Source organism: Perca fluviatilis, chromosome 14 (assembly GCF_010015445.1).
Source record: "Perca fluviatilis chromosome 14, GENO_Pfluv_1.0, whole genome shotgun sequence".
Taxonomy (NCBI): domain Eukaryota; kingdom Metazoa; phylum Chordata; class Actinopteri; order Perciformes; family Percidae; genus Perca; species Perca fluviatilis.
Genome location: NC_053125.1, coordinates 15,665,431 through 15,692,012, shown reverse-complemented (window position 1 = coordinate 15,692,012; position 26,582 = coordinate 15,665,431). Strand labels below are relative to the sequence as shown.

Here is a 26,582-nt window from a genome sequence, read left to right as displayed (position 1 = left end):
TTTAGGGTTACTACTTTCAGTCACATAAGGTTTGGAAATGAATATAGTCACTGAAAGTCTTCATTAGTATAGTTATATGAAAGTGGGCTTCATCCACCTATATTTGTCTGTTTGCATGGACAGGATTTACTGATTTATGGCTGTGTGTGTGTGTGTGTGTGTGTGTGTGTGTGTGTGTGTGTGTGTGTGTGTGTCGTGCTGAATCTCATACCCCGCCCCAGTCCAGTGCCCTATAAGTAGCAGGCATTGTAGCAGTTGCCAAATATAGACAAGACAAAGACTGCTCCCTCCACAAATGTGAGCAACCTTAGAAATTATGATAAATAAACTAAACATTTGTCAGATTAAATTTGTCCAGCAATTGAATGTCATTTCAGCCATAAAGTTTGTAGAGGCTGTGCTGTAAAAGAAAGAAAACAATAGTCTAAAGATGCTAAGAAGCCGGTTGATAACTGTTTGGCTAAGATTACTAGCTAATGTTACCCTTCCACACATTTCACATCACATTTAAAAAAAAAATATGTGCATGTTTAATTCCATTTTAAATTTAATTTGGTTGCATTCGTTTAGTCAATGCTCTTAGTGTAGAGTATATGTTAGTTTATTTAGGTTTAATTCAGTTTAGTTTACAATCATAGACTGTATATACAGTACAATGGAACAAGGAAACATGGTGGGATGTCAGTTTGAGCCTTTTTGGCTAGTTAAATTAAATTATAATGTTAGCTAATTTGTTTCATTAAGATGAGTTTAATTTAGCTTGGTTAACTTGATTTTAATTTATGTTTAGATTAATGTAGTATAGTTTCAATTTCATTTAGTTGTAGTCAGCAGTGGAAAGTTACTACATTTACGTAACTTTAAGTAGCCTAGGCTACAACAACAACTACTACTACTACTACTACTACTACTACTACTACTACTATTATTAGCCTACCTAAAATACAGTTTTCAGGTAGGCCTATTTGTATTTGTTGACTTGATTGAGAATTAATGTACAAAACATGGCAATGAAGCAGCTTATAAAATATTACCTTTTAATATTCACTGATGTCCAACAGTAGGCTATATCATATATTTTACTGTATAGGCTGTGAGTAGTATGTGTTTGTACTACCTTACTTTTTAGTAGCCCTTATTTAGTTGTTTAGTTTTTATTAGTTGTGATGCCCCTTTGTTGTCATTTGAGTGTTTTTGCTGTCCACATTGTAGGTGTGTTCTAACTAACGTGTGTCTCCTGTTTACAGGTTACTAATTAGAGTAACTCAGCTCACCTGTGTGTGGTGTGCTGAGGCTTCTCAAGCTGCTTCCTCTCCCTGCTGTCTCCACAGGCACACCAACGTTTGGTTATGTTATGTTATGTTATGTTATGTTATGTTATCCTATCCTATCCTATCCTAGATTTGCCTTTTGCTGAGTTTACACTTTACAACACCAACACACACTCACCTGTTTCACTCATGCACAACCTACGCCACTGATTTATGGTCTATTAGACATTTGGTCTAATTTGGTTCAAATTGTTTTTATAAAGTATTGTTTAAATATTTAACATGGTGTTGTCTTCTTTATGACCACCTGAGCCAGGTCATCATGACATAGTTGAGTGTCCTGACCATAGTGACAGTATTAGTCCGCGGCCGCCCCGTCAATACTGAGGTAATGGCTCCCTCTGGTGGTCCTCTCTGCTGTTGCTGCATGCACTAAAATAATGTTGTTTTTTAAAATTTCCATGGCGCAAGTCCTCGTATGTGACAGATAACATGATACTAGAACAAGTGGAAACAGTATATTTTACAAACTTAGTTTCCAGTTTCCGCCAACAATGATAGATAGCCTTTGCTATCTAAAAACACTTGAAAACTTATGTTTTCTCACACGGAAGCCTTAATAAAAGTCGTATGACTCTGAAAGGGGAGGAGGATATCATGACTGAGTATTGACGGCAGAGAGGAGTGAGAAACAGCGTAGCGACGAGGAACAGGTTTAGGTAGAAGACGATAAAAAAGCGCCTCCTAACTGGGACCGAGAAGATACCTGCTGCTAGAGAGGTGAGTTTGTTTGTTTTTTTGCGTCATTTTCGTTTTTTTTTTCTTCTTCTTGTAAATATGGCAAGGATTAGAGGGTCTTACCAGACACCGTGTACGTGAGGCAGAGATGTATCCGCCATATAAGTTAGGCTGCGAAAATTTGTAAAGAGGGCTTTCAGAAAAATTTACTCTTGATCACTTTGAGGGATTTGTAGCTGTGTTTCAACTTTGTCTTTATCCGGAAATGTTGCTTTATCTAACAACAGAGGACCATTGAAAATGCATGGCCAGCCCTGCTCCTGCTAAAACATGTTTACATCCACATACTTATTACACCATTGTGGTCTGGTGACCAACAAGACACATGATTCTAGGATAATAGAAGTCACTCCACATATGTGATTGAGGCTGAATGCTGAAAAAGCTGGATTCTTTTGTCATCTTCACTTTGTGTTTCTGTGAACCCCCCTTCCCTTTTTTTTATCCCACCCTCTGTCCCTTCCATTCCTCCAGTTTCCCATAGAGACCCTGGGAGGAGACCCGGAAGTGTGACCTCCTTTCACTGCGTGCCCAGAACAGTTTTATCCAGCTCCTCGCCATGTCTGCTCCTGGTAAGCGGCTGACAACTAGGAAAGTGGAAAAACCACTAGATGTGTGTGTGTGTGTGTTTTTTTTTTTATCTTAAGATTTCCATCCTTAGTTTGACTATTACACAGAAAATGAGAAGAATTAGGAGCTTTGATTGTGATTTGTTTAATACATTTGCTTTAACCCTTGTGTTGTCCTTCGGGTCCCAGTGACCCAAAGGACAACACAAGGGTTATGTACTTCCGTTTACTTTGTTGAGAATTGCTCTCTAAACAAGGGTTAATACAGCACCTTAGTTCTTGTTTGTACAGCATTTTGGTCAGCTTAAACTGTTTAAATGTGTTCTAGAAATAAACTTTACTTACTTACTTTACAAGAAACAGGGTTTAGAGAGCAATTCTCAACAAAGTAAAGGGAAGTACATCATCCTTGTGTTGTCCTTCGGGTCACTGGGACCCGAAGGACCACACAAGGGTTAACACCTAATGGTTTCCTCTTTTTGTTGCCATTGTTGAAATGATAAGGCTCTTGCATCTCAAAGTTTCCATTAGACATTCGATCTGTTCACTGAGCATCATTGTGAAGTGACACGCTGTCCTTAAGAAATGCTGTCCTCCCCAAGGTGGCGAAATCTGAAAGAAATGCTTGCATTAATCTTGAAGGGGAAACACTCCTGATTTCACCCGTTGGTACAGCACACTCCTCTCTCTGGATGGAAAAAAGAGTTTAAGAGGTGAAAGGTACCACTGTGTGGGCAATGGCTGTGTACATGAGGGCTGCCTTCCTGTGATTTCACTGGTTTAAAAGTTGGGTTTGTTTCCTGCAAGTAGAAAAAAGGAATGTGGAAAGAGGTGGGGCAACAACAGGCCTCAAAGTTCACCGACCACGTTACAGGTCCTCCCTTTTTGTTTCAGGTGCTTAATAGAAAATTTTTCTGACTGTAATCCATGTTTGTTTTGAGATTTAAACTCTATGCCAGCTAGTGGTGGTTGGACTTGGACTATCCTGCCATGCCAACAAAAACCAGTTTGGTCAGTTATGAAACACAGATCCTCCATGACTCAACACTAATGATACGTGACGTCACTATGACATTTTATTACAAGTAAACTCAATAAGCTTTACATTTAAGTGCATGCGGCGACTGGGTATTTCATTTACAATAATATAAAACAGAGAAGCAGAAGATTCTTACATTTGAGAAGCTGGAACCAGAGAATGTTTTGCACTTTTGCCTGAACAAACGTTTCAGTTTTACACTAGTTACAGATGAGGATAAACATCACATTCCGTTTTAAAGGACAAAAAATGTGTTTGGGCAGCCTAATAGTTAAAAAAATACTCAATGACTTAGCAACAACATCAAGACATCAGATGCTTGTAAAGTGAGCAATCCGGTGCATTATGTGGTTGAACAATCTAAAATGAGAAGTACCTTTTGATACCTCTGACTAGGAGAAAGAGAGAGGAAGGACTATTATTGGTGTGAAATGTCCAAGCTGCCGTCTCTGAGAGAAACTCTGTGGTGACACTACATTGCAGATATCTGTCAGTGATTAAACTCATGACAGACAGCACACCCACTTCCTTTATTGCCATTTAAGCTCTCTTCTTCACAATCAACATATTGTGATAAACTAAGTGTGAAGGACAGTGTATTGAGTGAGTAATTTGACATTCTTGAATTGCTTTAAACTCTCTTGAACCAAACATAATCTTCTATTAGCCTTTTTAAAAACATTCCGTCATCAGCAGTTGTTGATGTGCCCTTGCTGCTTAAACTTCAGAATAGAGCTGGGCAATATATCGATATTATATCGATATCGTGATATGAGACTAGATATCGTCTTAGATTTTGGATATCGTAATATCGTAATATGGCATAAGTGTTGTCTTTTCCTGGTTTTAAAGGCTGCATTACAGTAAAGTGATGTAATTTGCTGAATTTACCAGACTGTTGTAACTGTTTTATTATTTGCCTTTACCCACTTAGTCATTATATCCACATTACTGATGATTATTTATCAAAAATCTCATTGTGTAAATATTTTTTGTGATAGCACCAATAGTCAACACTACAATATCGTTGCGGTATCGATATCGAGGTATTTGGTCAAAAATATTGTGATATTTGATTTAGTCCATATTGCCCAGCCCTACTTCAGAATGACAGGGGAAAGTCCTATCTTTATTATGAAGTCAGACTTGCACTTTAAACATAAACATAAAAACAAGCAGAAACAAAGTTATGTTGCATGTCATGTTTATATGAAGACTTTATTCATATGAGATTATATAAAGCATTCAGGCTGCTACTAAAACTGAAGTCCCTGCTGTAAATTGCCAGTTGAAAACCTTACTGATTAGTGTAGTTTGCTCTGCTTAGATAAGAGCCTGAAGCTGTTGAATTCATGCCCGAATAAAGACCGTTATCAAGTAACTGTACTGTTTAAAAGCCTCATTTAGTATTCACCATGAAAAGATGATGAAAAACAAGAGAAAATCACCAGGGCTATTACTGTATAGCATAGTCCAGTATTGACTTATAATTAGCTCCCTTGTAAAAGTGCTTCCAATCTCCTCTGTGGTTCAGATAACAAGTAGCTTATTGGCTCTGCCGTCCCAGCAGGGAAAAGCAGGATGATCCACAGTAAACACACCCACACTCTCACACACTTGGGAGCACAGAGCAGCTGTGATAAGCCATACAAACGCAGATCATGACTTCCTCCGTCTGTGTCACTGAGGCGCAACAATTACTTGAATATTTGTCTCTGAAATATTAAATTTTGTATCTTAATGGAAGGTAAGAAGTTTGCTGCACTTGGCTGAGACATCTGGTCACGATTCCAGTTTTTTTTTTTTTCTTTTTTTTTACCTAAATGTATGTTTTGTATTGTGTATTATAGAGGTTTTCATTCATGTTTTTATTGTTTAAGTTTTATTGTGAGTTATGTTTTTATATTATATGTAAATTGAGGTCCATTATTAACCATTAAACATAATATTATGTGTAATGGTTAAAGGAACCTTGAGTGCTTCCAGTTTGAAAGCCATCTGGTTTTGTACTGTGAAGAACTCCTTTTGTCTTTGACAAATTCAGTCAAATAAAAGAATAAACCTGTACAAGATGATGTTTGAACTAATATGATGTGGTGATGTGTTTTTTTTATTTTTTATTTCAGGTTACCCAGGCTCTTATAGTCACCCACCCTACCCAATGCCTCAGCAAGGTGGCCAGTCCGTAGCCCCTTATCCAGTTCCTCAGGGGGGGTACGGAGACCCTAGTCAAGCCCCTCCACCAGGCTTCAACATGGGCTACAATCCAGCCCAAGGCCCTGTCATGTATCAGCCTGGTGCGGTCGGCCCAGGCCCAGTTCCAGGACCGGAGTATGGTGCCCCTCCGGGAGGGATCGCTTTGGCTCCAGCTGGGTCTCCAGCTGTGGTTCCTGTTGGTGTCCCACCAGGGCTCGAGTACCTCACACAGGTAGGATAGTGTAATCAAAGAAAGATCTGCATAGCCTGTTCAGTCAGTTGAGGCTTGATGGATGATTCACGCACCACTCCTTCACTTCTGGATTTTGCTCCCTCTTTGTTTCTGAGTGTGCAACTGGCTGATAATGACAACTTGAGTTGACTCATAGAAATGAACAATAAGAAGCTACACTTGAGGTGTAATGTAGCACCCAAGAAAGCTACTGTCAGCGATTGGGTACCAGTCTACAACATTGAAATGCATGAATTAAATTCAATTCCTAATTTTCCTATCTTTCACACGTTGCGTGAAATAAAACGTGAAAATAGCTTATAATAGATTCACGCAACTACATTTTCTTCTGTCACTGTAATTGACTTACCATTAATGTACGTGCACTGCTTAGTTGATTGAACACATCTCTACAGCTGAATTCAAATCCATTACAGAGTTAGTGTCTGCTTTGCATCAGAAATTGGAGCCAGTTACAGTGGATAGTCAGTGAGTGAAAGAAAGGAGCAATCTGGCTTTAGTTTGTTCATCGTTTGTCAATTTTTCCATTTAAAACAATGTAGTAAGTCATCACAGCCTTTAAACTTGTAACGGTCATATTCAACATGGTTCTTTCTTAAAAACAGCAACTCAATAGGTTTTCTTTGTGTACATCTAAGGATCAACAAATCAATCAAATAACGTTTAAACAAATAACTCTTTCTATACTCCAGCATCGACATATGATGATTTTATGGACTAAGTTGCTTTGCATTGCAAACAAGTGAAATAGTCCCCTTGTGTTTGCAGATGGATATATGTTGCAGTGATAAACTGTTCACTGTTCCTCCTTGTGGTTTTAGATTGACCAGATCCTGATCCATCAAAAAGTGGAACTCCTAGAAGGTAAGGCCTGTTACTTGTTCTTCCAGTCATATCTGCACTCATCGCCACTTTGAAAGCAGCAAATAACCATCAACAGTTTGTCAGTTTACGGTGCCCCAGCTGGCGAGCTTTAAACCCCTCATAAATCAAAATGGAAAATGACATCTGTCCTTGGAATTCTTTACTTATCTACACTTTATTGTTTACCGTTTCCACCCATTTTCCTTTCTCACGTTGCAGCATTCATCGGGTTTGAGACCAACAACCAGTACGAGATAAAGAACAGTCTGGGCCAAAAGATCTACAAGGCCAAAGAGAAGAACGACTGCTGCACCAGGAACTGCTGTGGCTCGCTGCGCAGCTTCGACATGAAGATCAAGGACAACATGGACATGGAGGTCATCCGTCTCATACGGCCTTTCCGCTGCGTCTCCTGCTGGTGTCCCTGCTGCCTGCAAGAGGTCTGTGCGTGTGTGTGTGGAAGTCTCAAAAACAGTTTTTTTTTATAGCCTCATATTATATTGATTTACCACACCAAGACTAATATTGTACCAATACAATAGTTCATTCAGCTCGCCCTGAGCACTCACTCTGCTTGTGGATAAACACCCTGATATTTATGTTATATTTGCCCTAAGTGTTTATTTAATATAACATGTTCACTTATGAATGTTGTTAATATTTAACCTTATTGATTGTCTGAAAAGTTTCTGAGGGAGAAGAAAGAACTATCCCTTGCTAAAGCAGTTGATTTCATAGTTTAGCTTTACGGATTAGGACATAATAACAATAATAATCTTTTGGGAGGGGGGGTACTTTTAGAAATAAAGTTAACGGAGTGCTTCCCAAAAAAAAAAACAAGGAAATAAAACAAACAAACAACCAAAGCAAAAAATGGAAGTGCTAAATTGGGATTTAGAACAACAATAGAGTATCCCCAGCCGTATCCTTTTTTAAAGAGCCGTTTCTTGGTTTCATTTGTCCAGATTTTGAGATATCTGTCTCTGAGATTTCTTCCGCCACCTCAATACAGTGTGTATTACTGTTTATTGTGGTGGTCATAGCATTGGACATTTCATTTTTTAAATGTGTTTCCAGAAACAATGTCCTGGTTACTCTGGATAAACTACTTTCTACTGAACAAATAGTCCCTATGAAAACTGTTGATGTGGTGTGTAAGGTCATTGTTTCTGAAAAGAGATGTTGTTGAGATGGACATTTCAATATCTGGGCAAATAAATCTAAAACTATTTGCATGTCTAGATAGCAATCAAACCAGCCCTTTAACAGTGGATTTTGAAATGGTAATTTGTGTGCAGGTTTTTACTCCAGCCAAGTATTAAAACAGCTAATTTCACTGATAAAACCTTTTTTCGCTCTATAAGTATAACAATCAGTCGTCTCACAGCTCTCAGTGGCTCATATTTCGAGGCTTCTGTCTTTCCTCCCTTCGCCTTGTTAGTGTTGAGTTGCTGAGTGGCGCGTCCATGTCTCTGTACACCAGTCTGTTCAGGCAGGGGTTTGTTGAGACTATGAATGGCCCTTTGTTTGTCCAAACTATCTCCTTGACTCCCCCGATCCTCTTCCATCCCTCCACCCCTTTAATCACATCATTAGCAATCTGGCTACAGTACCATCCCATTGGCCCGAAGCCAAGCTGCTACACTCTCCCATACTGCCGTTCTGTTTACTGGCCAGACAGGAGCCATGTGAGATGTATTACCTTTGTTATGTGGTGCCACAATGGAGCAGTCAGAGGTTCACCTATCAATCCTGTTGTGACATGCTAACCCCGTGGTTTTTATTTATAGTTGTCCGCGTCGAGGGATGAGGACAGATTTTAAGCTCTCTGGGAGGATTTTATCAAATTTAGTGGCATGTAAGTATGTGTATGTAATTATGTATGTGACCAACAGATGGAGGTCCAGGCGCCGCCAGGCACCACCATAGGCTATGTCAAACAGGACTGGCACCCTTGCCTGCCAAAGTTTTCCATCCAGGGACCCAACAAGGAGACCCTGATGAAACTAGAGGGGCCCTGCTTTGCCTGCAACTGCTGTGGGGATGTCAACTTTGAGGTGAGGTCAGATCGTTAGAAGAAGATCAATACCACGCTCATATCAAGCCAGGCTAGCTGATTCCCCCTGTTTCCAGTCTTTATGCTAAGCTCAGTTTATCGCCTGCTGGTTGTAGCTTCCTATTCATCCTACAGATATCAGAGTGGTTTCAGTCTTCTCAGCTAACACTCGGCAAGAAAGTTAATTTAGACTCGGCAAGAAAGTTAGCGTAATTCCCAAAATGTCAAACTATTTCTTTAAGTGAACCATTCCAGTCCAAGTTAGGCATTTTGAAAACCTCCAAACATGATGACTTCACAGTATATTTGATAAAACACTTATAAACATTGCTGTACTTATTGCTCTGTAGCTGAAGAGCAAAGATGGGGACACGCCCATTGGTCGCATCAGCAAGCAGTGGAGCGGCCTTTTGAAGGAAGTCTTCACAGACGCGGACAACTTTGGCATCCAGTTCCCGCTGGACCTGGACGTGAAGATGAAAGCTGTGCTCATGGGAGCCTGCTTCCTCATTGTAAGACCATATTTTAAGTATTTGCGCTTTGAATAACACTTGCTGCCCCAGTATCATCGGGATAAATTAATTTCCTTCTGTGTTGCCACTTTTGCAGGATTTCATGTTCTTCGAAAAGGTCGGGGACGCCAACCAGCGCAGCACAGTGTTTTCATAACGGAGGGGAAAACAACAGCATTACAGCAAGTGCCAGATATGCATTCTCTGTTCATGTACTTTGTTTTTTAAAATTCTGCCTTCACCAAATTCCAGCCAAAATGGCGTCAATCCCAGGATCATTTTATACAAACAAACCAAAATGAGCCGATAAACTCTTGATTCCAGATACCTGCCAAGGATTGTTTTTTATATCTATCCAAACTCTGAGTGATACACTCCATCTGTAGTTTTATCTATTTGAAGTGGCTGAATGCACCTACATCTGAGCTTTAATCCCTGCCAAAGAAAGTCAACATCACCCCCCTCAATGTCGTTTTCAGTGCCCACAAATAGAAATAAGAGTGGATTTCAACCCAATTATATGCTTATCTATTATTAGCACACTCTTATAGGTTTAGTGTGAGTGCAATACTGGTGTGGATCTAGGGGGATCATCTTGTATTGTTAGCCATGCTAGCAGATACTTTCTGTTTAGCATGAAAACAAGCTAAATTAAGATGCCTAACCTCGTAAAAAAACAACTGCTTAACATGTTAGCATTGACATTGTCAGCATGTTAGCATGTGGACATTTAGCTCAAAGCACTGCTGTGCCTCAGTACAGCCTCAGAGCAGCTAGCGTGGCTGTAGACTTTTAATCTTATACATCAACAAAAAATGTATATAGAACCTGAACATGAGTAATGTTTTAGCTTAAATAAGGAAGTGGTGGTTGGGTCAGAGAGAGGAGTTGTGAACACAGGAGTTGACACATGCTGAGGCCATTTACCAAAGTGCTCTTTCTTCTACCTCTCAGCAGCCTTTCTCTTCCTCGAAGCCCTCCGTCTTAAACCCTAGTACATTATCTAACAACCCTGCAGCATAGACTAGAGTGTAAATGCTCTCATGACCCCTCTGTAGTTTATTGGTTGCCACCGACATCACTGCCAAACCTCACCCTCCAATTCCTCCAGACACCAGTGCCTTGAACATGTGCCAGGTTAATGATTTAGGTGAGAGAGTGAGTGTAGATTAAGGTTAAAAGGAGGAATAATTCAAGTAAAGGAATAGAAAGAAAAATAAAAAGCAGAAGTTGAGGTTAGTAAACGTTAATCTGACTCCACAGTGGTTGGAAAACCCTTGTTGGTCATGGGTTTAAGGAAATGTATGAACTTTCTGTAGTTGTGTAGAAGAAAGAGGCCTGAATCTAAAGTTGTCATGTGAAATTTAGTTTTTGTTTTAGCTCATATTGCTGTATAATAAATAAATCAATGGCCTATTGCCATTGAATGCAACATAACATGGGTGTGCCTCCTGTGAGGCTTGGTTGCCACTAGTGCTCTCAAATCCAGACTACAGCTCTCTTACGCTGTCAGTATGTGTCTTATATAGGCCAGATAAGTCCTTCCTTTGAGGCAGTCATTTTTTTTATTGATCTCACTACTTGATGTAAATAAGCTTGCATAGACTTGAGTTAAATAAATTGAACATTATGGCTGCTATTATTTTTGCCACATTTATGTTGTATTCATTGCAGTGCAGATTTTTCAAATCAGTCTGCACTTTTAGTTGCACCACACAATAGTTCAATAACCATAGTAAGACATAATAAAAAATAACAATTGCATTAGTATGAACAACTTTAGTTAGCAATAGTTTAATAAGCACTTTTACCAAAACAACTCATTATTAACCTTTTGTTATTTTCATTCATTGTCTTGATTATAATTGTGCTTTGCCAACACATGTCGAACGTCGTGACATTTAAAAAATGTAAGTTGAATTGCTACCATTAGGCTCTGTGCAGTCTGACCTCTGATAAGGAAAGAGGAAAGGAAAGTAGCCAAAGGATGTACAGTACATGTATTGCAAATGTTTATTCAGTGTAAGTTTGAGGTTTATCTGCAGCACTTGCTTTTATAAATCAGTTATATCTGCTGCAGGCAAGATCTGTGGCATCAGTTTCCTGTTTCTATCAAAACAATTGTGTACCATTTTTCTTGTATCTTGTAAATCACATTTTTTTACACCAAAAATACCCTGTACTTTAGAAATAAAACAATTGCCATATTATGCCGTGTTATAGTCTTGTTGTCTTGTGTTCTTCTGCTCCACTCATTGCCCAGGAAAGGTTTTTGGAAGGCCTTTGGAAACCTAATGTCTAAATGTGGAACATCTGGTTTCACTTGGAAAAAATTCTTTGCTTAGAGGGAAATCCCACCTCTCACATCAGCCAAAGGTTCCACTAAAACTCTGCTCCACTTTAGTTACTGGGTAACTTTCTCAATACAACATGAATTTATTGGTGTCAATATCCGCTTCCTTTATCTAAAGATGATATCCTAACCCTGCAGATGGAACAAAAGGAGACCCACATCTCTTCTCAAGTCACATTAAACATCACACTGCTCCACCCTCTGGGAAAATGCAGGAATTACAACAAAGTATTTAAGGGAGCATGTCTGTACATGCCTATCCATGCCTTAATGATTCTGGGAAATACCTCAAGCTTTAATTAATTGTCTTCCCAATATCCAATGGTTCTGATACATTTCTCACCAATTCGCACAAGTTGACCTGCTGTGGAAATATTTACACCAGTATGTCTATGTACACAGTCAGTGTCTTAGTTTTCACATTCCATTAAGAAGAATACAATAGACAAATAGGTTGTTTAAAGTAAACATGGAAATGACCAACAGGATACTGCATATCCAAGGTCTGAGTGACTGGGTTGATGTCTCACAAGATTCCATGACCTCTCTTAAAACAGACCTTAAGTTTAAGGCCCATTAAGCTTTGATCCTGCATTCAGGGCAATGTCAGGCTTTGAATTTAAATAATGTAATACAATTTAACACACTAAATCTTTCTGAAGACCAGCGGGCACTCTAACACAAAATCCCATGAAATTAAAAGGGTGTTACACAGTGACCAACTGATTAAACTGCTCATATTATCACAGCTCAGCATTAAGACCAGATCATTTTATTCAACAAAATAATCATTTCTAATACAATATATACAAATGCATTAAGATAAAAAAAAACTATTTGCATATAGCACATAATGTGCTGGCAAACGTCTCATTTTTTGCTAAATAAGCAAAATATTTTTTGTTTGTACATTAAAGAAATCTTTTCTACTTTTATATGCACCGGACCTCACGTCTGTTCCCATATCAAGGTGGTCAATGAAAGCAGTAGAAGTATGTGGCAGCTTCAAGTGCCAATATTGTTACTAAAAATGTTAACCATCGATGCACTGATGATTGAAATCCCTTCAGACTCGTCTTTCTGTGCTAGCTGGAGGTCGCTCCCTCTCGCCAGACGATCGGATCAGGAAGCGGCTGGCCAGCTGCAGGTTCCACTGGTATCTGGAGAGGATCCTCAGACAGTCCTCTCTGGAGCAGAGGCTCAGCGAGTACATCTGCTCCAACTGAAGAGACACAAATCAAGTAGACAGGGATCAGAAGTGGCAGTCACAATACACATTTTCTAGATACATAAATCCATTAACACCTCGAGTATTTTATGGAAACCAGACAGACACAAGAGAAAACTGCTGGTTATTTGCTTTTTTGAAAGTTGCAACTTTCAGGCAAGTTGCACCTCTGTCCACACCTCAGAGCAGGCCTTCTCATCAGCAGCATGCAAATGCAAAACACCTGCTGTGAAATCATTGCTGAGGCTATGTCCTGTAGTGCAACATACTTCAGTGTTTAGTGCAGTCACAGAATTGCAATATTCATGTTCAAAATATGAAACGCAAATTCCTTATAGATGATTGATTAAAGCTACACGAGAAAACAAGTTACACATTAGTATGCATCATAAGATAGGTCTACATTAAAGATGAACATCTAACTCCAATGTCTTGACATATATTTGCTCTGTTTGTCTATATGAAATAAAGTTTGAAACAAATGTGTTTGAAAATTGACTAGATCTCTGCTTGGTAAAGACCTTAGATAATATTTTCATCTATATCATGTTGAACTACCTGGTGTGGCTTTAACTTCATGCATAAAAAAACCCAACACAGACTGGATTAAGCACTTAGTGCACCTCAGGGCCTTACAAAACCCAGCCCTACCGAAGACCACCAAGACCAAGACCACCATCACCATCCTGTGGCCTCTTTGCTTTGCTCTAAGTACAGTGAACATAGCAGGCTACATACAGGGCAGCTTCATTATATGCCCAGCCACCTACTCCTATTCCAGATGAACTCTACCTGGCCCCAGGTTTTCTGTATGTCACTTTAGTTTGTGGTAATATGAATAATTTAGAAATATATATAAAGGTCAGGCCAGGCCCCCTTTAAATGATGAATTAACTAATAATGCTAGTGTGTTGGTATTGACCCTCAGTGGTAAAAACTCCCCCCCCCAAAAATAAAAATAAATAAATCACATTACCAAAACCAATTAAAATGCAGTGAATTTGGGTATTCTCGGTCCCCTGTAATGCAGTCTTGCTGTAAAGCTGTATTTTGTATTGTACTTTTGTGAATATTTTGGGTATGATTACTATTGATAAGTGCATAGGTACTTTTTAAATTAAGTTTGCCATTGCATTTTATAAACTTAAACCTAGGACTATTTATTAGTATCTCTCATTGTACTGTAATTTCTTTTTATTTGTTTTTATTATTTTGTAATGTGTCTTTTTATATTGCTTTACGTTTCTTTTAAAGCTTGTCTTAATGTCTTCTGATGTCCTATTAAAATCTCTTACATCAGTAGCTTCTGACACTTTGCACACTTTCACAAACTAAACTTTGCAACATATAAAAAGTTAAATACGATACATCTCCCCTCCCCCCATTACGTTGACAGTCATTTCCTGGTCTGACCTTGAGTTGTTGTTCAGCTCGCACTGGGTTCCAGTCATTTCGTTCAAGTGCAGTCTGAACCTCTTCAATGGTCACTCCATGAACTGCCTCCATAATCTGAGAAAAAGCTCGGTGTTAATCCATTGAACAAGTTGTCATACAGAAAAAGCAAACCGATATGGATTATGAGTCTCGTACCTGTGAGGTGAGACTGTCTTTTGTGCTCTGCACATTAGGTAATTTCTCTCGATATCTGACTCGTTCCCTCTCTCGATCTCTCTCTCGGTTGTCCGTGCACTCGTCCAGCTGTGGGGTTGAGCGGGCCATATGGGCCATTTTAGCCAGGTTGGAGCCGCCGATGCTCTGCTGTGGTGGGTGTTGGGGTTGAGGCTGCGTCTGCGCTGGAGGGGACAGGACCACCTGTGGAGGCCATGGGGTGCGCGGGGCCGGTTGGATTGCGGGCCTCCTCGGTTTCATGTTTAAGCGTTTCAGGTTGGGTGGCGGTGGCCGCGGAGGCGGGACTAAACTGGCCTCGCTGAACCGGCGTGGGTCCTGCTGCATCGCTACCCTACAAGCTGCCATCCCAGGGGATATGAGTCTGCCCTGCTGATCCACTGCGAACGATCCTACTGTGTGAGCCCGGGGACGGTGTCCGCCCAAAACTGACTCCAGGCTCTGAGACATACCTGAAGACACAGGGACAAGCCTTTTAAATCACAATTAAATATTACATAAGTCAAGTGAAATGAATGAGGAAACGGAATGGACAGTGTGGAGTGGGCACTGCTAGGAGCCTGTTAAAGCCACTAGGGGGCAGATTGGTGAGAATGAATGAATATATAAATTGAGTTACTTCCTGGATGTCTGACAATAGCATAACAAACAGCATTTTAAAATAAAATGTGAAAATAAATAAATGGACAAATAGCTTTATTAGCTATATGTCAAACCTTTTGAGACCTTAACACTTTTATGGTCTGCAGAAGACACAGTGTGCATGACCCTATAGACTGCACGATACATTTGCAGCAGTGAGGGTAATGTATTAACAGGTAAAAAGTGTGGCAGCCATTTTTTTTAATAGACTATAGAGCTTATTACTGGAGCTGAGCAATGATGACAAAATTTATTATCACTATTTTGACTTCTGATGCTTTAATGCATTGCAGAATCTGTAGTAATGATGCATGACATGATTTATGAGAAAGATAAAATCAAAAGTGGACCTTAGGAAGAGACTAGCAACCACTTGAAGCTAATGATGTACTTGTTAATAAATAAAAAAGCCTTTAGACCAGGAAAAGACAGCATTAAAGATACGTAAAGTGCAATATTATAATATATTATGATATCTAGTCATATCATGATGTTAACATTATCCTGAAATTAAATCTTCTCTCGCAGATTTACTCACTACATTGTGCCATTACTTTTAGTTCCTACCTGCCATTCTTTGCAGATTGGAGCCCTCCTTCTCCCTGGCAGGCACAGTCCTCCAGCTGCCACTGCTGCACAGGATAGAACAGAAACACATTAGTCTGACAGCCTCAGCTCACAAACTACTGTACAGTGGCTGACAGCAGGTGAAAGTTCAGCGCTGCACTGTTGGTGTTAGCATTCTGCAAGAACTCAGTGACTCAGGGACCTGAGATGGAATTTCTTCGAGGATTCTACATGATATGCTGTAGGCAGAATCAAATAGTAAAAATCACAACAACTCATTTTCTTTGTTTTGTAATTTGTAGTATTCTGTAAGGTCAATAAATTAAGAGAAAAGCTACAAAGGCTACAAGGCAATAAAAGACACATTGAAGACATTGTTAAAAAAAGAGAGATGAACTTTGTATCTTTGGGCCCGTTTCTCTTGTTTTATGGTGTATTTTTAGCTGCAGGTAATTCAAGCCACTGTCTACGAAAATAAAAACGAGCCCTTTGTGAGAGCCTGACAGCTTTATCACTTGAGTTTTGCTCAGTCACTAAACCATAATTCCTGAGTCATTTCACTGCCATGCAAGTTTCAGTTTATCGCATACTTAATTTTATCCGTGCAGGCTGGCCAAACCAGAGTTTGACAGCAGGCAACTTTGTGCACTAAAAAACAATAACGTGAAGTTTTGTTTTCCTTTAGAAGCAAAGAGCAGCAGCTTCTCTCCAGATGTATCATAGAAGGAGCAAATACACCAAGCCTAAGTGAGACAGAGAGGAATGACTGAGAGGTGCAACTGACTCGTCCAGGTTCTCAGGTGTCCCCCAGCAGCGCTCAGGTTTGATGTCTCCGTGCGCGTAGTGTTGCAGGCTGCCCTTCAGCGGGGCTGAGATGTTAGGGGTGGAAGAAGCAGGGTTGGGCCCGGAGTTTCCAGCAGTGGCAGCAAGAGGGAGTGACACCACGACAAAGCTCGCAGGAAACCAGCCGACTGTCAGCGTCCTCTGGTTCTGGCCCCTCCACTCACACAGCTCCAGACTGCACAGGGAGAGAGAACAGTTCAATTAGAAACCAAAGCGTGAGACCACCGGGACGTAACTTTTGCAGCATAATAGTCAATGCTAAAACACTGTCAGCGAATTAGCTTCATTATAAGCCTGTTAAACAGAAATAACTACCTTTTAAGTGAGCTAACATTAGCCACTATAAGCTACTGGTCATGCCAGACTAAGTAAGGCTGCAGCAGTAAAACCCCTGAACGGATTAAATTGGTCAATGATGTTTGACTGCTTATGAACTAAAATTTTCATTTGTAAGAGGAATAATGTATAACTTCTCATTTTCAAGATTACATAGTCTCACTTTGACTTGCAGAAGCTGTAATGATGTGATTGACTAGCAATAATAATACAAACAGACTTAACTCATGGTATATATATATATATATATATATATATATATATATACATATATACATATATACATACACTGGCATTACATTTTTTGAAGACAGTGCTTAAAACTTTATGACTGTAATTTTAGTTTGGGGTTTTATGCATTGATTAAAATCATTTTAATGGCCTGTAGAGGCTGATGCACAATGAAAAAAAGTATCTTTTTTATGTTGATTTTTATGTATTTGGTGTATTTTTTGTTGCTTGAAGTTTTCCGTAAAAAAAAAAAAAACAGTATCATCTTGCCCATGAATCTATTATGTTTCATAGCTGCTAGACTTGTTCAAACAAACAAAGCAAAAAGCATTTGAGGACTCCATGAGATCACGGCTGGAATGCACTTTTGAGAGGCTGATTTAAACCCCCGTTTTATCACAACAAAGGCCCATTGTGCAGGTTGAAGTTTTCCTTTTCTCTTTGGTCCCACCCTCCTTTCTCTCACCCACCCATGGTCTATGATGGTCACAAGGTCGTTGGCCACCAGTGTAAGTTTTCTGGATTCAGCAAAGTCTCTTGTTGCTTGCGCCTCCAATGGTCTAGCCTGCAAAGACAGACAGAAGTGAGGAAACCTAACACAAAGATTTACTGAAAAACATGAATTTCATCAGCATTTTAAGAGACAGATTCTTTTGATAAGGCTCGATCAATAGACCCTCTCTTATTTCATCACCAGGGACAACATTAAGTTTCAGACCTCTGCCACCATTGTGATGAGCTGGGCGAAGCTGGGTCTGTCAGCAGGGTTGCAGGCCCAGCACTTCCTCATGACGTTGTACATTTCTTGGGTGCAATCCGGCGGTTTCTCCAGACGCTCACCTTCCCGCTCCACACGCCACAAAATCTGGATTGAAGAAAGTGGACGTCAGAGATACTAAAACTCTGAGTCATATCGCAAAAGCAAACAGCATCAGGGCGTGGACACACATTCCAAACATGAGGACAATTACGCTGATATGCTGGCATGGATACAAACACTGAAAGCAAAGCGGGAATGTTCACATGTGGCTGACAAGCGTGTACCTGTTTGCCTGACAGACCGAACCAGGGCTCCTCACAGTAGGTGAACATCTCCCACAGGGTGATGCCAAACATCCACACGTCTGAGGAATGGGAGAAGGAGCCGACACGAAGACTCTCTGGAGCACACCTGTAGGTAGATGACAACAAGGAAAGATGTAACTAGTGAGAATGTTCAAATATTTTTTCCTATTTCCCAACAGTTCTCACCATGCAAACGGGATCCTTCTGTGTGCTGACATCACATAGTGGTCCTTGTCTTGGCTCAGGCCTCTCATCAGCCCAAAGTCCCCGATCTTCACCATCTCCCTGGATGCCAGCAGTACGTTTCTTGCAGCCAGGTCCCTGTGGATGAACCTCCTGGTCTCCAGGTAGTCCATACCCGCTGCGATCTGGGTAGCAAAGAGCCAGAGGCGGACCAGAGGGTACTCATACTGACGTGACCGCAGGGTGTCGTATAGTGAGCCCAAGGGGGCCAGCTCTGTTACCTGGAGGAAGGAAAATAGGTCATTGTGTTGAAGCTGCTAAACACATCTTAGTTTGAATAGATCCATATTGTATCCCCATGTTTAAACATCAAAACACACCACATCTTACCATCTTGAGGGGCTGTGTGAGCACCACACCATAAAGTCGGATGATGTTGGGGTGGTCCAGTGACTGCATGATGGTCACCTCTTGGAGGAAGTCTGTCAGTGTGTCCGTCTGCCTGGACATGCTGCTCCTTAGTGACTTTACTGCTACAGGTAACTGAGAGGAGTAAAAAGACAGAGACACGGGCTCAATCCCAATCCTGCATCTACCGTCTCTAACCCCCAGCCTTTGTTTTTCCACATCGAGGGTGCGCCATGTTAAGAGTCCCAAACCAGACAGTGTTTGGGACTGTCAGATAGGGTGTAACGGGACAATAACACCGTCTGACAGCAAGTGCTGATTTGTCATTCTTCACTATCCCTATCCAGAAGTATGAGTATGGTGACTAATGGAGGAAATTTGTGATATAAAACACATGACTTTAAACCTGCAATAACCAATGAATTTAAGTCGAATATTCACTGTCTTTTTAGCTCGGTTTTGGTCACTACCAGCTCCTGAGGGAAATACCAGACTCTTCAGCTGCAAAATGCTCCACTATGTTCTGAGGGGCTTTATTTTCTGTGGGTTGTTAGACACTACGAGTGACCCCTTTCACGTCCTTGTGAACACTATGCATCCTGCACACACACCTATAACCAACACTTTGTAACACTGTGTTTTCATGCTGGTTCTAAAATCCCATAATGTGCAATAAAGTAAAATAAAAGCAGCTCTCTTTGTCCCTAGATACATTTATTTGATTTGTACTTGTATGCCCGCAGCAATCAAAAATACCACGTACCATTCCATGCTGATTGTTTTGGGGATGTTCTACTGTTTAACTGTATCTGTACAGGACATACAGCATCTATCAGAAAGAAATGCCCAAAAAAAGCTGTCCCTTACCACTCTCCCAGTAGGTGTGTTCCACTCTCCCCTCTTCACCACCCCAAAGGACCCGGAGCCCAGCTTCTCGCCCAGGATCAGCTCGCTGTCCTGGATCAGACAAGGAAGAGCCCGGCTACCACCCTCCTGAGCCGGGCCGCCTCCGCTCCGCTGCTCCCCTCCATCCTGACCTCGACCACTGATCTATATGCATCAAGAAATGAATTAAAAAACGAATTACTGACCGCCATCCCTGATAACATGTACTTCATTAGATATGAACTCTACGACAAAGTGGATGTACAGTAACTACATGTGTCAGACCTTGGGCATCAATTGCCGTCCTCGTGAATTCGTCTTGTAGCATTTCAGAGCTGCCCATAATCGTCTTTGTGCTGGAATAAAAAAATATTTAAGAAATTATCGAACATATCCAACATGACACATTGGTCAGATTTGAAAATCCCAGTTTAATCACAGCCTGGATTATAATCTACAATAAATGATATTGTTTTATAACCAAAACATGTACTTAAACCTTTTGTTGTCTTCCTGTCAACCATGAAAAAAACACTTTTGTTGATTTAGTTGCTTTTTTCAATTTTCTTTTGAAAGTTTTGGTCACGTTTTTTACAACATTATTACTGCTTTTTCCAATATTTTTTGCCACTTTTTCAATGTTGTGGGTGCTTTTTTTTGACGTTTTTGGTCCTTTTTCCGATGTTTTTGGCGTTTTCTTCCAGTGTTTTTGACGTTATTTTTCATCGTTTTTTGTTGCTTTTTCCAATATTTTTTTTTTATATTGTTGACATTTTCGACCCATTTTTTCTGATAAAAAAATACGTGTTTTTCTACAGTAATTACAGTATATCGCTAAGATTGTATTAAAGGGTGCTAGTAAAAGAAATCCACTTCATGTTTTGTGGGATTTTTGCATCAAACAGGATGTTGGAGCAGAAGTAACTTCATAAAAAGTGCTGAAGTTTGATTTGGTTGATCAGCAGAAAATTTTATTAACATCAGACACCTTAAGCTCTGGAAATTGTGATGGACAATTTTCACAATTTTACAGACTAAACAAATAATAGAAATACTTGTAAAAATAATCAACAGGTTAATTGATAATGGAAATAATCACTGGTTGGCAATCTACTATATATTAGAATTTAAAGGAGGCAGGGCAGGAAATTAAAATATTGAGGGTGAAGTTAGCTGTTGATCACACTTATTTAATATCTTTTAAATGTCTGTTTGATCAAAATAGCGATAGAAAAGTTATTTCTCATTTTCACCTTCAAATCTAAAGTGGATATCCTAAAAATGACATTGCTTTGATGACTTATGCACCAAAGTAAATTGATCTCATTTCTACATACGAGTATGATTAATGTTTAGTAGGAAATAGTAAGGTCTAAGTATATGCTTTTACAGTGAGCATCTGCTGATGAAGGCCATGAGAGGTGGCTGAAAGCATTAGAAAAGCAGGTAAGTGGATGCTGTGATACATTTGTCAAACTTTAGTTTTTGGACTATTGCTCAACAAATACTGTAACGCCAAAGGACATTTAAAAGAGACACACTCTACGGTAAACAGAAGACAATGTTTTTGTAGCAGAAGCAATTTTAACCCTTCTGTGTCTGGGACTGACCCAAACATCAGTTACTGAGCCTGTCTGAGAAGAAAACAGATAAGTATTGATGTGTGGATGATCAAAAGGAGACAATCAGGCTCACCAGGTTTGCTGATTCCTATCTGCTCCAGGTCGGACTCCTTGACATAGTTGAAGTGCTCGATGCGGCTGATGTTGAGGCCATCTCTGACGCGCAGGTAGAACTTCTCCAACTGGACCTCGGCCAGGAGAAGGTACAGCCACTGAGTTTCCTGGTCCATCAGCATCACCTGGCCGACCTGCCTTTATGGTCCAAGGTTATACAACAGTTATGAGTTAGTCATTGTTTTTGTTCCATTTTCCTTGTCCATCTAAATTTCTTACATTAAATCAACTTAAATCTTAAATTAACACTTCACAATAAGAACAGAAATTAGGCCCTCAATCATGTTTTTCAGTCTGGGGCCCGAAGACAAAACCCAAAGACACAATTATGAACCCGTGCTCTATCGGAGTCTTCCTCATCTCATTAAAGAGCCTGTTTAATGGTAACTTTGCTCCCACTTGGGCCTTGTTAAGTTACCATGGAGACCTAACAAAAAGCCCTTGGTGTGGGAGGCCGGAGGGGGATTGTTCAGCTTTTTGCTGTGTGCCAACTTTTTAACAAGTTGTTTGCTGGTGTCCTATGAGAGGGAATTCATGTTGGCAAATCATTTACTCTCAACAGCTAGTGCTCTATCTTTCAGCTTTTTAAATCAAGAGAACATGAAAGTAGTGTCATTTGCAGGCAGTGTGCTACCCGAATGAGAGTTTAAATCAGAGAAGTGAAACGGTGTAAGATGACAGAAGAAGCATAGAAGTGAAGGCACACAAGGACGACCAGGATGATCAGGGGACAATAAACAAAAACAAACAACAAAAACATTGCCTTTTCCTCAGAAGCATGAACAAGTATGTGCAGCATCAGCGCTGTTAACTGTAATGCGACTCATTTGGAACCTCAGGGGCAGCAACGGTAGCTTGTCTGTGATTTAGGGGCACCAGTCAGACAGGATCCTGTTCACACAGTATTCGTGTAACTGCTGAAGTAATTTCGTGTGTTGACAGCAGCATGACAGCTCTTGTAAGACTGACTGGATCGTCATTTTCACTTTAAACTTAACTATCTCCTTTCTACTTTGCATTTCTTTAATATAGTTAATGTTGACAATTGAAGCAATTGCAGTGTCCTAGGTAACAGGTGCAACAACAAAGATGATTTAGTTAGATGATTTACTTCCTTATTGCTAAAAAAGAGAGAATAATTTAAAACAACACGTTCTTCTTGTGTTGGCTTCTGCTCCTTGTCACTGGAGGGTTGTGCAGCCATAAAGCCCTTGCTTATCAGCCCAGCAGGTATGAGTCAGGGGAGGCCTTCACATTCTCCTGTCAGCTACCCTGGGAAAAATTAACATCTATGCTAAACAACAAGCAGATCCACATTATCAGTCGGCTCATTCTCACAGCCAACTGATTCTTCAAAAGCCAAGCAATTGTTAGAGGGTACAAGCCCGGGCTTGCATTCATTTCCAGGGACAACTCCCAATTAATTTGCACCCAACTTGAGGCAATTCTCTGCAGGTCACATTCAAATTCAAAGGCAAAAAATGCAGCTTGGTAAACAAAGAGACCTCTCTGTGATCATTCTCTCTATGTACAGAGGGATCAAACTTTAACCTGCCCAGCTACTGGAACCTCCTCTCAGCCTAGATAGCATGTGTAACCACAAGTGTCCCACTATTGAGTTAATAGCTAAATGTAGCTGAACAGTCACTGGTTGAACTGGCCTGACTTTTATCTTACAAGACATTATCTGCAACTTCAAATGGCCAACACCGTTGTTTATCCAGTATAACTGCACTTCTGCTGGAGAGCCTTTGTTTATACCAGTGAAGCATGTGTCCTCTGGCTTGGCCACTTAAATCAAAGTAGCAATACTATAATGTAAAATAGTAACACCTAAATACATCAGCAAAATGCATCTATGTATTTAAAGACTACAAGTATTCTTTAATCAGCAGAATGGTCCCTCCCAACAATGTTATGTTATTGTACATGTTACATTATTTGATTAGTATCTGTGATGGATTACTTTTTCATTACTTTGTCATTTTCATGTTGTAGCTGGTGGTGGTGATTAATGATGGTAGATTCATCCATAATAATACACCATATTTTATTAACTCATCACACGTTTACGTATAAAGTAGCATATAGGCTATACATTAAAACGTCATACCTAAACTTGTACAGTAGGCCTACTTGAGTAAATGTAGGCTACTCATTTATTCCCCCACTATAAAGACACACAATATGGTAATTTGGGATAACTGCCATTAATATTCATTCTCAATTATTGTGTAAAAGGACTTTTTTTTTTTACATATGTTAACACAATTTAAAGACGTTTAGGGCAATGTTTTTAAGAATACATTTACTAATTGTTCACTAAGAATTTTTGAAAACTGATATCATAAAACTTTCAAACAGTTCGTACTATTTCCCCAGACTGCAGCGTCCCTACAAACCCGGTCACAGAGAAACTGATAGGCCTATCACCTCTGATACTTCACCTACCGTTATTCAAAAGAAGTCTGTTCTCCGTATGTTGACAGCCAGCTCTTAATCGCACACGCCCCGAGACAAGTGATCCATGTTGGCATTGAAACGTCGAGCGACGTCGACGTCGGGCTTTTCCACAAATCAGAACTTCTCTGAATCCTAGGCTACTACCTCTAAATAAAGCACCACCTGATAGATTCAGGCAGACCAATCTCAAAGATGAAGCCTATATTTGTACGTAGGCCTACCTGTTATAGTCTCGACTACCGGGTTTGTGATATAGGCCTACCTGTGTGTTTTCAGCTCTTTTCTCCGCCTCTTTCCAGTTCGGCTACTCCACCGACCACACCTCTTCCTGACTTTTCTCCTTCTTTTACTGTCTATGCTTTTCTCACCTGAGCTTTAAACGCGCCACTAACATCCAGACCTGTACAGGAAATAACTTTACCTAATGACATAAGTCACCATCGCAATTAGATAGGTCACCATTTACCAAAAACCATGTGGCCATGTGGTTAAACTAAAAAGTATAGTTCGAGTATAGCAATCCTAAAGATGTCAGTCCTGGTTGATTTAGAATTGTATTTGTATTTGTGTAGACCTATACAATGGACTGTAAAACTGTAAAACAGTGTCATGCCAGTCATTCAGTTCATACTGCATATAAATATTATAAATACTTTCATCAGTGGGTAAAATTATCAATCACTATTGTGTTACCTCATTCAGCAGTAGGCTCTTAACACACATTTATTTAAATGAAAATTAGGATTACTTTAAACACATTCTTTTCGAAATGTACACATAGTCATTCGCAAGTTAATTCAAGTTATTGTTATACTGTGTAACAATACACTCAGTTACCAGTCTTTTGGTTACACCAAATCTAAGCAAAGATATATATATATATATATATATATATATATACTGTACACACACACACACACACACACACACACACACACACACACACACACACACACACACACACACACACACACACACTTATTTTTACAGTCTTTGGGTGCACCTAATATATATAACCCAATAAATCCTCCCTTTATAAAATGTAAAATAAAATGTTGTCCTTTTTTGAAACAGTGTTTTTTTCTCTCCAATTTTATGAGAATTGTGGGGCCTTTATTGTGATGTTAAATTAATATTTGTTTTACTTTATTCATATCAATGAGAGTAGAGGCACCTCAGTCAAATGCTATACAATTCAACAGTACCACAAATGTCAGCTTCTAAAATGACCATAAAGTTGAATCAACTCATCTAATTATTTTTATAAATAAGATTCTTTTTCTACAATGGTCATGTTTAATTCTTATGTTTGGTCTCAACAGAAACTGCTGAGTCAAAAAAAAAAGGAAACTCAAATACTTTTCTGTCCCTGTCTTTCACTCCTCTGCTGTTGCCAAGCAAGTTTGACAGGATTTTTTTAGCCTGTCACATGGCTGTTAATTTGAATGTAAACCAGACAGCGCTGTGGAGGACCTGCCTGCACTTTGCACTTCCTGGTACAATATCTACCTCCTGCAGTCGCTGCTCCCTGCCTGCCTTCCAGAATTACTCAACACAATAGATTTCAGTGGAGCAGCCATTCAAAGGACATCACAAAGAGGAGCCATACACTTGTTTAATGCATTTTACACTAAATAGACAGATGACAGTTTGTTAGATGATTGAGAGTGACCTATTACACAACTAAATATGGGTTATTACATTTGTAAGAAGTGGTTTTGATAATTCTATAGTTAAGAGTCTAACAAACACTACACATAATAAACACAAATAATGACAGTGATGGATGGAGGTGATAAATTACTAAAACATCCCACCAGACAGTAGTGAGACAACAACCTGTCATTTCCAGGATTAGATGAGCAGTTGAGTCCACAGGGCTAATAAGGAGTGTGTGGGGTGGATGTTTACACTTGTTCTACAGTCTTAAATCTCTGAGGCTGAAGTTTCTCAGTATCAGCTTGCAGTGTGGGAAGCTCTCCATGTCTTGTTTCATGTGTCTGAGAGACAGATTGGAGGTGAGGGGATGTGGCCCATGAATCACTGCTGGGAAAATGCAGTAGTTGTTTAAATTGAGCAGAGAGAAATATAGTGTTCAAAGTTTTCTTGCTCATGTATGTATGAGAGAGATGCAGTGTGAACCAACACTGTCAAAAGGAATGGGTTGTCACTCTGTGAATATCTACAGTCTGAAAATACAGTCAGAAAGGAACCGTGGTCAAAAGAAATGAGATACATGACGTATGACAGGGGAACAAAGAGTGAACCATTATTAGACAAGTTGAGTCATCTGTTTGCATTATTTGCCAGAAAGGTCAAGATTACGTTGTCACACAATTTGAAAGGTAAAGTCCTAATAGGAAAGGTGTTAACCCCTTAAACTTCCCTGATCAGTCTGTTCGGTCTGTTCAGAGTCATCAAAGGCACATGTTGTGCAGACAAAGACTGTTCAAGCCCA

General features: G+C 39.8%; 2 protein-coding genes across 4 annotated transcripts; one reads left to right on the top strand and one right to left on the bottom strand.

Annotated features, from left to right (window-relative positions):
• The first annotated feature begins 1,831 nt into the window (after nucleotides 1-1,831).
• LOC120573214 (phospholipid scramblase 2-like) lies at nucleotides 1,832-11,768 on the top strand. 2 transcript variants are annotated; one of them, XM_039822767.1, is made up of 8 exons: nucleotides 1,832-2,051; nucleotides 2,544-2,641; nucleotides 5,804-6,105; nucleotides 6,948-6,990; nucleotides 7,210-7,430; nucleotides 8,886-9,047; nucleotides 9,397-9,558; nucleotides 9,656-11,768. In XM_039822767.1, the coding sequence occupies exons 2-8, from the start codon at nucleotides 2,629-2,631 to the stop codon at nucleotides 9,713-9,715; spliced, it is 963 nt and encodes a 320-aa protein (XP_039678701.1). In that variant the 5' UTR covers nucleotides 1,832-2,051; nucleotides 2,544-2,628; the 3' UTR covers nucleotides 9,716-11,768. The 2 variants fall into 2 exon arrangements, with proteins under 2 accessions (XP_039678701.1, XP_039678702.1); XM_039822768.1 differs by lacking the exons at nucleotides 1,832-2,051; nucleotides 2,544-2,641 and adding an exon at nucleotides 5,280-5,424.
• tnk1 (tyrosine kinase, non-receptor, 1) lies at nucleotides 11,558-24,450 on the bottom strand. Of its 2 annotated transcripts, none has more exons than XM_039822766.1 (14): nucleotides 24,387-24,450; nucleotides 21,621-21,799; nucleotides 20,211-20,281; nucleotides 19,908-20,090; nucleotides 19,023-19,175; nucleotides 18,636-18,913; nucleotides 18,429-18,555; nucleotides 18,103-18,249; nucleotides 17,855-17,949; nucleotides 16,759-16,992; nucleotides 15,975-16,039; nucleotides 14,730-15,217; nucleotides 14,553-14,648; nucleotides 11,558-13,133 (listed from the first exon to the last, which is right to left on the bottom strand). In XM_039822766.1, the coding sequence occupies exons 2-14, from the start codon at nucleotides 21,781-21,783 to the stop codon at nucleotides 12,978-12,980; spliced, it is 2,256 nt and encodes a 751-aa protein (XP_039678700.1). In that variant the 5' UTR covers nucleotides 21,784-21,799; nucleotides 24,387-24,450; the 3' UTR covers nucleotides 11,558-12,977. The 2 variants fall into 2 exon arrangements, with proteins under 2 accessions (XP_039678700.1, XP_039678699.1); XM_039822765.1 differs by lacking the exon at nucleotides 24,387-24,450 and adding an exon at nucleotides 24,113-24,377.
• Nucleotides 24,451-26,582: the final 2,132 nt, after the last annotated feature.